The 13431-nt window shown below is 41.2% G+C and overlaps 2 protein-coding genes across 8 annotated transcripts in view; one reads left to right on the forward strand and one right to left on the reverse strand.

Moving 5' to 3' along the window:
- cc2d2a (coiled-coil and C2 domain containing 2A) overlaps positions 1–5169 on the forward strand; it is a 94797-nt gene extending 89628 nt beyond the window's left edge. For all 6 annotated transcript variants that reach the window (XM_077608273.1, XM_077608272.1, XM_077608277.1 and 3 more), the window contains 3 exons: positions 2995–3190; positions 3265–3484; positions 4005–5169. In XM_077608273.1, the coding sequence (XP_077464399.1) occupies positions 2995–3190; positions 3265–3450 (382 nt within the window). In that variant the 3' untranslated portion in view covers positions 3451–3484; positions 4005–5169. The remainder of the gene's footprint in view (positions 1–2994; positions 3191–3264; positions 3485–4004) is intronic.
- fbxl5 (F-box and leucine-rich repeat protein 5) lies at positions 3661–13219 on the reverse strand. 2 transcript variants are annotated; one of them, XM_077608283.1, is made up of 11 exons: positions 13078–13219; positions 11207–11422; positions 9198–9293; positions 7776–7959; positions 7506–7691; positions 6189–6314; positions 5970–6118; positions 5051–5133; positions 4611–4988; positions 4390–4538; positions 3661–4269 (listed from the first exon to the last, which is right to left on the reverse strand). In XM_077608283.1, exons 1-11 carry the CDS (start codon positions 13159–13161, stop codon positions 4193–4195), a joined length of 1728 nt encoding a protein of 575 aa, XP_077464409.1. In that variant the 5' UTR covers positions 13162–13219; the 3' UTR covers positions 3661–4192. The 2 variants fall into 2 exon arrangements, with proteins under 2 accessions (XP_077464409.1, XP_077464408.1); XM_077608282.1 differs by having other exon boundaries at positions 3661–4538.
- Between the last annotated feature and the right edge of the window lie 212 nt (positions 13220–13431).

Below are 13431 nucleotides of genomic sequence, written 5' to 3' on the forward strand. Positions count from 1 at the left end.
GTACCAGTGTGAGCGACATCATCGGTACTCGGATGATTCGCCTAAAGACGTTTCGCCGACGGACGTTTGACAGACGGGCAGGTCGCCGAATGGACGTTCCGCCGAACGTTCATTCGGCCGAACGGAGGTTTCGCCGAAACGGGATTCGCGCGCTCGCCCCGCCCCCGGATCCTGTGTGTACAAGTCTTTCAACCTCGGCCCGCGGGCCATATACGGCCCGTTAGGATTTTTAATCCGGCCCGCCGCCGGTGTTGTCCAAATTATAGTAAAAATCAATGTTAGTCTACCATCAATGGCAGCCCGGGAATAAGCACTCTTGGGCGGGCAGATGTAGCAGAACCGAGCCGTAAAATGACAGCAATCGGGTCAAATCCATCCTAAAACAGCATTTAATGATGAAATACAAATACTGCAGCTCTTCGGACATTGGAACCGAGCCCAGGGAAGTGAATTCCTTGGTAAAATGTCGTGATGATATTGCGATGGAGGCAAAAAAACGTCTATATACGTCCATTCGCCAAACAGCTCAAAATGCTCTCAAATTCGGTCAAATCCAGCCAAAAACAGCGTTTAATGATTAAATACAAATACTGGAGCTCTTTGGACATTAGAACCGAGCCCAGGGAAGTGAATTCCTCGGTAAAATGTCGCGATGATGTCGTCTCGATGTGTCTCTCAAATTCGGTCAAATCCAGCTGAAAACAGCGTTTAATGATTAAATACAAATACTAGTATTTGTATTTAATCATTAAACGCTGTTTGAACGAACGTTCATTCGGAGACCTGTCCGTCTGTCAAACGTCCGTCGGCGAAACGTCTTTAGGCGAATCATCCGGTCACGACATCATCATTGCTCGCTATGGGCACACCAGTATCACACCTGCCACAAGCAGGTGCATGTCAATGTTCCCTCTAATTTTTCATGTAAAACATGCTGTAAAACACGAAAAACATAAGTGGACAGAGCTACTGCCACTGGCTGCCGCTTAAACGGCGCCATCATGAAGAAAGGGGTAAAAAAAAAAAAAAAAAAATCCGTTTTTTTTTTTACTGCGCGCCATAGGATTGCTGCTGCGCAGAGAAGACGAGAGTAGTGCGCAATTGCGCACGCGCGCAGCTTAGAGGGAACAGTGGACATAGTATAGTAAGGCTTTTTTCGTTTAAAAAAAGCCTTACTGTACTATGTCGTTTTCGTAAAAAACGACATAGTATATATAGTAAGGCATTTTTTGTATTAAAACGACATAGTATAGTAAGGCTTTTTTCATTTAAAAAAAGCCTTACTATACTATGTCGTTTTTACGAAAAAAGCCTTACTATACTATGCTGTTTTCATAAAAAAAACTACAGTATATATAGTAAGGCATTTTTGTATAAAAAAAACGACTTAGTATAGTAAGGCTTTTTTTCGTAAAAAAAACGACAGTATAGTACAGCTTTTTCGTTAAAAAAACGACTTAGTATAGTAAGCCTTTTTTGTAAAGAAAACAACATAGTATATAGTACGGCTTTTAAAAAAAAAAAAACGACATAGTATAGTAAGGCTTTTTTCTTTAAAAAAACGACATAGTATAGTAAGGCTTTTTTCCGTAAAAAACGACATAGTATAGTAAGGCTTTTTGCTTTAAAAAACGACATAGTTTAGTAAGGCTTTTTTCTTAAAAAACGGCATAGTATAGTAAGGCTTTTTGCTTTAAAAAACGACATAGTATAGTAAGGCTTTTTGCTTTAAAAAAACGACATAGTATAGTAAGGCTTTTTTCCGTAAAAAACGACATTGTATAGTAAGGCTTTTTGCTTTTAAAAACGACATAGTATAGTACGGCTTTTTTCCGTAAAAAACGACATAGTATAGTAAGGCATTTTGCTTTAAAAAAACGACATAGTATAGTAAGGCTTTTTTTCTTTAAAAAACAACATAGTATAGTAAGGCTTTTTTCTTAAAAAAAACGACATAGTATAGTAAGGCTTTTTTCTTAAAAAAACGACATAGTATAGTAAGGCTTTTTTCTTTAAAAAACGACATAGTATAGTAAGGCTTTTTTCTTTAAAAAAAAACGACATAGTATAGTAAGGCTTTTTTCTTTAAAAAAAAACGACATAGTATAGTAAGGCTTTTTTCTTAAAAAAAACGACATAGTATAGTAAGGCTTTTTTCTTTAAAAAAACGACATAGTATAGTAAGGCTTTTTTTCCGTAAAAAACGACATAGTATAGTAAGGCTTTTTGCTTTAAAAAACGACATAGTATAGTAAGGCTTTTTTCTTAAAAAAAACGACAGTATAGTAAGGCTTTTTTCTTTAAAAAAACGACATAGTATAGTAAGGCTTTTTTCTTTAAAAAATGACATAGTATAGTAAGGCTTTTTTCTTAAAAAAACCGACATAGTATAGTAAGGCTTTTTTCTTAAAAAAACGACATAGTATAGTAAGGCTTTTTTCTTAAAAAAAAGACCTATTATAGTAAGGCTTTTTTCTTAAAAAAAAACGACATAGTATAGTAAGGCTTTTTTCTTTAAAAAAACGACATAGTATAGTAAGGCTTTTTTCCGTAAAAAAGTCATAGCATAGTAAGGCTTTTTCCTTTAAAAGACGACATAGTATAGTAAGGCTTTTTTTGTTAAAAAAAACAACATAGTATAGTAAGGCTTTTTTTCGTTAAAAAAACATAGTATAGTAAGGCTTTTTTCGTAAAAAAAACAACATAGTATAGTAAGGCTTTTTCGTAAAAAAACGACATAGTATAGTAAGGCTTTTTTTCGTAAAAAAACAGCATAGTATGGCCTTTTTGTAAAAAAAAAACAACGACCTAGTATAGTTAGGCTTTTTTCGTTTAAAAAAAAGCCTTACTATACTATGTAGTTTTTTACGAAAAAAAGCCTTACTATACTATGTAGTTTTTTTACGAAATAAAGCCTTACTATACTATGTCGTTTTCGTAAAAAAACGACATAGTATATATAGTAAGGCTTTTTTTCTGGTTTTGCTACTCTAGAATGGAGAAGGTGCTCCGAGACAAGGTGATGGAATGGCGCCCCCAGCGGCCCACCCGTTGGAACCGCTACTGCAGCAGTGCCCTCAAGCACTTCCTGCCCAGCCTGGAGCAGTGCGCGGCGGCGCCCGGGGGCGTGGCCCACGAGCTCGCCGAGGGCCACCGCCACGACTTGGAAAACCTGCTGGGAGACAACCGGGTTCGAGCGACCGTACCGTTGGATTTTAAGGCTCTTGGACTAACGCCGCTCTGTTTATTTTCTTTTTTTTTTAGATATCGGGATTCCCGCTACACATGCCCTTCTCGGAGATGGGCCCCGTGGTGGAGGCGGTGCACAGCACGGGGGTGCACACCATCCAGACGCCCAACGTGGAATTCGCCCTGGCCGTCTACGTGCACCCGTACCCCAACAACGTGCTCTCTGTCTGGGTCTACCTGGCCTCCCTCGTGCGTCCTTGACGCCTTTGGACCGCGGGCGAGGGGCCCCTGTATAGTAAGAATTGATTGATTTATTTTAAAGTACACCATGTATAGGAAGGCTTTTTTATCGCTTCTATTTGTACAAAAAAATGATCATGTATACTATACAAAAAAATGACATGTATACTATACATGGTCATTTTTTTGTACAAATAGAAGCAATAAAAAGCCTTCCTATACATGGTGTACTTTAAAATAAATCAATCAATTCTTACTATACAGTAAGTATATATTTTTATATTTTTTTGTATAGTTAGGCTTCTTGAAAATGTAAATTTAATTCTGTTAAGTCCCAAATTGAAGGGTGCGGGAGTCGATTGAACTAACATTTGTTTGGTAAGTTAGCGCTCTACTAGTTGAGCTAAGTGAGTCCAAATCACAAAGAAGCTTTGGTTTCCTTATTGTACAATTTTATTGCCCGACAATCGTTCACCCAAAAAAAAGTACTTTTCTCAAAATAGGAACTTTATATCTTCTGTCTTTCCATTAGACAAAAAAGTGTACCGTTCTTATTTTTTTCTCATCCTTCCCAGGGATTGACCTGACCGTGTTTCAAAGCTGCTTCTAATGAAAAGGAATTAAGCGGCGGCGGTGGTCTGCGGAGTGTCAACAAGAGGAAAATACCTTTTTTTTTTTACACGGGAACAAACTGGAGGACACACCCAGTGGGATAAAGTGCAATCAGAAGAGGGCGGGGGCAAGGAGGGAGAAGGGGGCGGAGTCACTCTCCGGAGCGACAGCAGACTCGGAATCCGCACTGAAGGTTCTGGCATCCGCTCGCCGTATCTGCTTTTGGACCTGAAAGACGACATCATTTAGTTTAAAATTGATGGCAGTCGGCGTCCAATCCATTTGGACGGACACGTGATGTTGATGGACAAACAGACACTCCATTTTCCTCCATTTCGGGGAGCCTACCGTCGATGTTGTCGCAGTAGTAGAAGTGTTCGTCGTTGAGGGCGGGGCACGCCGAGACCAGCTGACCGAGCCCCGCCTCCGTCACCCGCAGGCAGCCCGACAGGTTGAGGTGCTCCAGGACGGGGAGCCCGCCCGGTTCCGCCAAGGCCCTACGACGGATGCAAAGTCACGCCGTTAACTCCTCCCCCTCGCCGACTCCACCCTCTCGCCCCTCGCCCTACCTGAGACCCGCGTCCGTGACTTGGAAGCACCCGGACAGACTGAGGAACGCCAGGCGCCTCCCGGCCGTCCTGCCGTCGCAGCGCCTGCGGTCCGCCCATCGCCCGGCGGTGGTCCTGAACGCGTCTTCGCGGCGGAAGGAGGCGCGCCGACAGCGGCACGCCGCGTCCAGCAGTCGGGCCTCCAGCCGCCGCGCCCACTCGGCCGCCGAGTCCTCGATGTCGGCCGGCGCGGTCAGGTGGGCCGCATTGGGGCGGCGGCGGGGACGGCGTGGGTCGCCCAGTCCCAGCGAGAGTCTCTGCAGGGCGCGGTCCGTCACCTGCTCACAGCCCGACAGGTCCAGGCGCTCCAGCGTGGCGCAGGCGCCCACGAAAGACCAGCTGCGGCGAGAGGAGGGGACGCGTTAGACGGCGTGACGACATAGGACGGCCCACCATCTTACCTGTCAAAGGCGAAATCTCCGACGTCCGTCTGCGTCAGGTCCAGGTGCGTCACGTTGGGACACAGGCTCAGCATCTGACGCACCTGATGGACAATTGCAAATACTTAAATAAAGACAATAAAAGCCTTTCATTCAATTCCAATTCATCGTCTAATTTCGTCAATGAGTAAATAGCGGGACTTAACATTTTAAAAATGATGAAATTAATTAGTAGCCATCTTGGTCATCTTTACGAGTCAATTTAGAGTTGAATGTCATTGTAACAGAGTGCAATTGCTGGAAAGGTTCCAAAAATAAACATTCAGTTTTAAAGGGATATCAAATGCTAGTTGTATTAGCTACGTTGACTTGTTTGTTTTGGTCCAACGCAGCTACGTTAGCTGCGTTAGCTACGTTAGCTACGTTAGCTACGTTGACTTCTGTTTGTTTTGGTCCAACGCAGCTACGTTAGCTGTGTTAGCGTCACGTTGGGACACAGGCTCAGCATCTGACGCACCTGATGGACAATTGCTTATACTTAAATAAAGACAATAAAAGCCTTTCATTCAATTCCAATCCATCGTCTAATTTTGTCAATGACTAAATAGCGGGACTTAACATTTTAAAAATCATGAAATTAATTAGTAGCCATCTTGGTCATCTTCACGAGTCAATTTAGAGTTGAATGTCGTTGTAACAAAGTGTAATTGCTGGAAAGGTTCCAAAAATAAACATTCAGTTTTAAAGGGACGTTAGCTACGTTAGCTGTGATGAATAAAATGGTCTATGAATAATTCTTCAAGAATTCAAAAGGTTAAGAATTTCTCGGTGGAGTAAATCCATCCAATTGTGTCCCAAGGAAAACAACCCTCTGTCGCAAGATGGCCACCCACACATGCATTTAGCCATTTGTAAATGGGAATGTTTTGCATCGACGCACCATTTTACTGGAGACGGTGGAGCCGTAAGCCAGCACCAGCGACTTGACGGCCGAGCCGACCGCCGGGAGGAGGTTCTGCGCCATCCCGTCCAGGAGACGCTTTTCCCGCCGGGCCGTGTCGATGGCCTGCGAGTCGTCGTCGACGCCGTCTGAAACGGTGACGGTGGATGGGGTTTAAAATAAAGGTGGGACGGTCAGGCGGACGTGTGCGCTTCTCACCCGATTCGTCCACGTCGGCGTCCTCGTCCCACTCCCGGTAGACGCGCGCTTCCTTCTCCCGGCTTTTCAGCCAGCCGTCCTCGGGCTCCTGGTCCCGGTCTACCGGCGGTCCGGCATAGTGGTCCCCTGAAGGCAAGGACAGGGTCAAAACAGGGCTTAAATGACCTTTTGTATTTACTATTTTTTGTTTTGGACCATGTATATTAAGGCTATGAAAAAAGACCATGTACAGTAAGCGTTTTTGGTTAAAAAAAGACCATGTATAGTAAGGCTTTTTTCTTAAAAAAGACAGTATAGTAAGGCTTTTTTTTTTCGTAAAAAACGACATAGTATAGTAAGGCTTTTCTTTAAAAAAAAAACTACGTAGTATAGTAAGGCTTTTTATAAAAAAAAAAACGACATAGTATAGACAGCCTTTTTTCGTAAAAAACGACATAGTATAGTAAGGCTTTTCTTTAAAAAAAAAAACGACGTAGTATAGTAAGGCTTTTTGTAAAAAAAAAACGACATAGTATAGCCAGGGTTTTTTCGTAAAAAACGACATAGTATAGTAAGGCTTTTTCGTAAAAAACGACAAAGTATAGTAAGGCTTTTTTTCTAAAAAAAAACGACATAGTATAGTAAGGCTTTTTTTCTTTAAAAAAAGACATAGTATAGTAAGGCTTTTTAAAAGAAAAAAATGACATAGTATTGTAAGGCTTTTTTTGCAAAAAAAACGACAGTATAGTAAGGCTTTTTTTAAATTAAAAAACACAGTATAGTAAGGCTTTTTTTGTAAAAAAAAAAAAAACGACATAGAATAGTAAGGCTTTTTTTCGTAAAAAAACGACAGTATATATAGTAAGGCTTTTTTCTTTAAAAACCGACAGGCTTTTTTCGTAAAAAACGACATAGTATAGTAAGGCTTTTTTTCATAAAAAATTATGATGTATAGTAAGGCTTTAAAAAAATGACAATGTATAGTAAGGCTTTTTTCAACAAAAAAAACCTTATGGACATGGTCTTCCATGTCTCCTGGTCCCAAATTTAAAGGATTTAAACCAGATTTCAGGCTTGAAATTCATAATCCTGACTTGAAACTCAGACACTTGCCCAGAACAGACTTCAAAATACCAATTCTGACTATTCATTTGGATTTTATCTCAAAATTCTGATTTGCACTTTAAATGGAGGATCTTGGCCCCATTCATTTTTGTTCCTTTTTCTTTAACCTATTATTCTTGAGTCACCATTTTGATATCGTATTTTCAGAATAATGAATTTCTGGTGGGCAAATGCGACTTTTGGTGAGGGAAACACCATCTTTTTTTTTCTTACCTCGGGCCCAGCGGATGGGGTGGAGGTGCCGCCACAGAGAACCGGTTTTGGCCAGCTCGGACCAGGAGAGGCAGACTTGGGCGCAGCGGCAAAGATCGGGCGGCCCCAGGAAGCGCAAAATCCGGAGCAGCACTTCGGCCGGAAGCTGGGAGATGTGCACGGAAGACGTTCCGGCGTGTTCCGTTTCTGCAAAAAAAAAAAGTGAAATGTGACCCAAAAAAAAATTTCAATTTTGCACCAGACGACATCTTAAATTGAAATTGTCCTGACCGTGGCCACTTTTCTCGTGGTCGGCGTACTTGAAGGCCCTCTGGAGCTGGTCGGCACGACTCCACAGGCCGAAGCCCTTGAGCACGTCCCACGGGCGCCGGCTGTGGTGTTGCGCCATCACTTGCTTCTTGATGGCCTTCAGCTCCTCGTAGCTGAAGTGCTGCATCAGCATGGGCTGGAACACCTGAAACACCCGCATATCGTTAGAAAGTCCCCTCTATTTGCCCTAAAATAAACAAAGTGACCTGTGATTTCCCTAAAATAAATAGAAAGGGACCTCTATTTGCCCTAAAACAAACAGAAAGTCATCTCAAATTGCTCTGAAACAAACAGTGACCTATAATTGCCCTTCAAATAAACAGAAAGTGACCTCTAATTGCACTAAAACAAACAAAGTAGCCGATAATTGCCCTAAAACAAACCCGAAAGTGACCACTAATTACCCTAAAGCGAACAGAACGTGACCTAACAAACAGAAAGTGAACTCTAACTGCCCTAAAATGAACAAAGTGACCTTTAATTTCCCCTAAAATAAATAGAAAGTGACCTCTATTTGTCCTAAAACAAACAGAAAGTCATCTCAAATTGCCCCGAAATAAACAGTGACCTATAATTGCCCTTCAAATGAACAGAAAGTGACCTCTAATTGCCCTAAAACAAACAAAGTAGCCGATAATTGCCCTAAAACAAACTGAAAGTCACCACTAATTGCCCTAAAACTTTCCAAAAACGAAAAAAACGTGACCTAACATAAAAGAACATGACCTTAATTCCCCTAAAACAAACAAAGTAACCACTAATTGCCCTAAAATAAACAGAACGTGACCCAACATAAACAGAAAGTGACCTAGAATTGCCCTAAAATAAACCGTGACCTCTACTCGACCTAAACAAAAAGAATGTGACCTGTATTTGCCCTAAACTAAACAGAAAGTGACCTCTATTTGCCCAAAAAGAAACAGAAAGTCATCTCGAATTGCCCTGAAATGTGACCTATAATTGCCCTAAAATAAACAAATTGCCATAAACTTCCCTAAAACTAACAGAATGTGACCTAACAAAGAGAAAGTGATTTAATTAATTGTTGTAATTGCCCTAAAATAAAGAGTGACCTCTACTCAACCTAAACAAAAACAACGTGACCTGCAATTGCCCTAAAATAAATAGAAAGTGACCTCTAGTGGCCCTAAAATAAATAAAGTGAGCTAGAACGGCCCTAAAGCAAACACAACGTGACCTAAAATAAAGAGGAGACCTGGAAATGGCGCCTAAAAGCGGAAAAACTGGACGCCCAGGCCGTGCTTTCGGCGCCATGAAGGCTCAATCCGCAATGAGTGACCGACCGCTCGCTTTTCTAGTATTAAATGTTGCTAGCGTGGACACGTTTTTGGGGGATACATTTTTGGACATATTGTGACTGACCTCTTCCTCCTCCTTCATGTGTGGCAGGAAGTCCAGAGTGAAAGCCTCCAGTTGTTCCTTCAACTGCTGAGCGTAATTCAACTGCTCGTATTCACTCTGAAAAACACACGGACACAAAAAAAATATTAAAAACGGGAAGGAACCAGTCGATTGGACGGCCAGGGCCGTCAATGGCAGCCAATGACTTGACGAAGAAGAGTCCCCATAACGCCTCAATACCCACGGGAAGTGATCTCCAAATAACCCAGTGGCGAGCGATAAAACGATAGCGATAATTATCGTCAAATCATTTTTGTCAACAATATGAAAAACTTCCGATAAAAAATGGAATCGTTTTAGACTGCAATAACACCACCCGGCCACCACAGAGAGCAGGGGCGCTGTTGCAAGATGAACGCTATTCCAGGAGAAGATAAGAAAATGTGTTTTTAGCGTGTTAGCAAAAGAGGCTAACACGGAGCATGAACGCAAAAGCACGGCCAAAATGAGCAATTATGTATGAGATGCAGGACAACACAGATCCAATCCATCAAGTGAATTCTCCCTGCCGTTTTTTTTAAATGCCTCGTAAATGTCTTTTATCATCTTTCATCCCGACTTTTTTTATTTTATTTTTTGTAAATTTACACTTTTTCTTTTTGTGAGGCTGAAAATAGTCTGCTTGTCAAAGGTGATGATGTCTTTAGTTGGTTGATTATTTATTTCATATTGCACAGTAATGAAGGCTAATTTTAAAAAAATAAAGTCTTCAGGTTTTATTCTTTAATTTTCATAGTTTAAGGAGTGAGTTGTCTTATCTTTAATTCAGAACAGAACAACAAAAATACTTTTTCAAATCATCATATTTTAAATTCTCTTTTCTTATAAAGTTAGGTAAAATAGTTACTTTCATATTTGAATAAGGAGGAAAGTCCTTTATTCACTTAAGAATACTTATACAGAATTTTCAAATTTGAAAGATGTGATGTTATCGTGACAATTTTTTAAATCAGAATTTTTGTCATATCGCCAAGCTCTATAACAATGTCATTGGAAAACAGGACGAAAAGGTACAAAATAAACACCTGTTATTGCAACGTGTTATTTTTGGGATAACTATAAAACACAATAACAACATGCTACTTTTTTTTTTAAACGTATTCAAGTGGCATTTGAGTTTTAGTAGCATTTCCTGGCCAAACTTTGGAAAAAAAGGGCCACTTTTAGTCCAGAAAATGCCATCAAATTTTTAGCCTTGCCTTGTTTAAGCGGTTTCGGTCTCTCGGGTACCGTATTTTCACGACTATAAGGCGCACTTAAGTCTTCCATTTTCTCCAACTAATAGACAGGGCGCCTTATAATCCAGTGCGCTTTATATATGGACCAATACTAAAATTGTTATCACGATAAAATCAAATAAATCAGTCGATAGGGTACACCATCCTCTACAGCAGCAGCGTTGGAATAGTTACGCTAACTACTAGCTAGCGACTATTTGCGAATGGATTGTGGCCTGGCGATCGGCATCAACACAGCTTTACGAAGCATGTAAGACAGCCCCGGAATAGTTACACTAGCTACTAACTAGCTACTATTTGCGAATGGATTGTGGCCGCCTGGACGAACGTCTAAAACTCAGTGTTGTCGATGACTCATTTGGACAATTGTTCAATTGGGACACAGAAATTGAGGACTTTGATGGATTTGTGGGTGATGATGACGTGAGTAAGTTGTAAAATGGTGAAATAAAGTACAACCCAACTCAGTTTTGCTTCCGTTGCCTTTTTAAAAACGTGTTTTTAGCGTGTGTCCGTATGTTTAAGATGGTGTATGTTTTGCCATGCCTGGCTGCGTCTTTAAAAATGGTGCGTCCTGTGTGTGTCAAATACAGAAATAGCACTCGTTACTGACACTGCGCCTTTAAATGCGATGCGCCATATAATTGTGAAAATACGGTAGTTTCCCCGCCGGGTTTAGGATTGCCGTGAAATGGATTTTAAGGGGGCAGAGAGAAGAAAAAAGCCACCCACCTTGACGTTGTGCAGGCCCTTTTCCAGAAGCAGCAACATGTCGGAGAGTTTGTTGTCGGAGTGCATGTTGTAGACGGTGCGGCAGCGCTGCTCCAGCAGGCCGATGATGTACTCGTTTTCGATCTGCTCGTGCATCTTGAACTCCTTGAAGGTGGCCAGCAGCGACTTGAGGAACGAGCGGAAGTCGCTGTTGTTGGAGAAGTTGGTTTCCGAAAGCTGAGCGTTTCCAAAATTAGAGAAAGTTAAACTCATTTTTAGAATTTCAATAGAAATCCACTTCTTTACGTGTCATTGCTGGTTAAAAAAAGTACCATATTTTCACGACTATAAGGCGCACATAAAAGTCTAAATTTTTCTCCAAAATAGACGCCTTATAATCCAGTGCGCTTTATATATGGACCAATACTAAAATTGTTATCACGATAAAATCAAATAAATCAATCGATAGGACAACTACGGCAAGCAGCCCCCAACTCTACTATTTTCCCGTGGATAAAGTACTGCGCAGTGACTGCTGGGATATAGAGTTCTTAATACATCCAGTATGACGGCGATCACACTAATTTGGTGCTTGCCGTCATTTCGGCTGTATTTACAAAAGAAATACTGCCACTAGATGTTGGCGTCAACAGAGCATTCAAAGCTAGACTGCGAACTATATATATTATATATATATTAACTCGGAGCTTGCCGTCATTCCCGGAGGCTTAAGGACTACAACCGCTGGACCCGGCGTTTTGGAAGACTCGTTTGGGCAATTGTTTAATTTGGACACAGAAAATGAGGACTTTGATGGATTTGTGGGTGATGATGACGTGAGTAAGTTGTAAAATGGCTAAATAAAGTACAACCCAACTCAGTTTTGCTTCTGTTGCCTTTTTAAAAACGTATTTTTAGCGTGTGGGTGTAGCGTGCAAGAACTATATATCCCAGCAGTCACTGCGCACCGGAACCCGGAAATAGGCTGCTTCCGGTAGCCAGCGCTATTGCGTTTCGATGTTCAGCCCTATATAATATATATGCGGCTAAAAAAACGGTGCGTCCTTTTTGTGTTTAAAATAAAGAAATAGCACTCGTTACTGACACTGCGGCTAAAAATACGATGCGCCATATAGTCGTGAAAATACGGTACCTGTAGTAATGTTCTCACTCAGTTACACAATCGAGTCCCATAAAGTCACAATCGGAAACTCAAAACTAGTCGTTGGAGTTCAGTTGTATTTTTTATGGCAGTTAAAGATAATCAGTGACAGCTGATAACTCAAAAATGCTAACATCAATTTCAGTTTCACGATCACAACATTATGCAATCCCGTTAAATTGATTTAATTTCTTGAAAAATGACACGTTTATACAATTTTGCTAGGTTCATTCATCTTCAAGAGTTCATACCTTCTATGTACTACTTTCTATTTAGCGAAAACGACCACTTTAAGCGCCAACATTAACAGATATTCTGAATAACATACTTTTAAAAGTAGTATATAAACTCGTTTATGTCCTTTTAAAGGTAAAGTTAAGGTGAAAATTGTATTTTCAAAACAATCGCCGAAAAACAAGCCTGTTAATTTCCAACGTCACATTTCAGGACAACAAACAAACCTTCACTGCGCAAGTGCACGTCACCAAGTATGATATTCCTTAAAATATATTAAATGACATCTTCCGGACGTGTATATATTCAATCTGCACATTTGCGTAAACGGGATTATTCAATTCTAAAAGCCTGTTGCATAATCACGTAACTAGCCCCCTCGAGCTAACATGCTAACACTAGCGAGCTAGCTTCGCCGATGGTGACCAACGTTCTACGGGATAAAAATATATATTTTAGCCGCCACCGTTTCATAAACACCGTTGTGCGCAATCACCTTTTCGGAATAAATGTCCACAAGCTGCTTCATTCGCCAGTGTGGGCCCGTAAAAACATCCACCTCGTCCGGAAAAGGAGCCATGTTGACCAGAGCTGGAGACGATGTGCGTTTGGTGTTAGTATGAGTTCGTCACCACGTGACGTCATTATCATAGAGGAGCACAAACCCCACCCGCACGAAGGCAGGGCAAACAGTGTGTCGGGATGCGTGCGCACGTCTGCCATGTTTAATGTGTCATACTTGGACTTAATTCATTGACCATCTCATTTCAAACGGATTGGAAGTTGACTAGGGATACATTTATTAATATTTTCTGGTGACGAGTGATAAGACAGCACACGACGGGACAAA

The sequence above is a fragment of the Stigmatopora argus genome, chromosome 8, assembly GCF_051989625.1.
Source record: "Stigmatopora argus isolate UIUO_Sarg chromosome 8, RoL_Sarg_1.0, whole genome shotgun sequence".
Taxonomy (NCBI): Eukaryota; Metazoa; Chordata; class Actinopteri; order Syngnathiformes; family Syngnathidae; genus Stigmatopora; species Stigmatopora argus.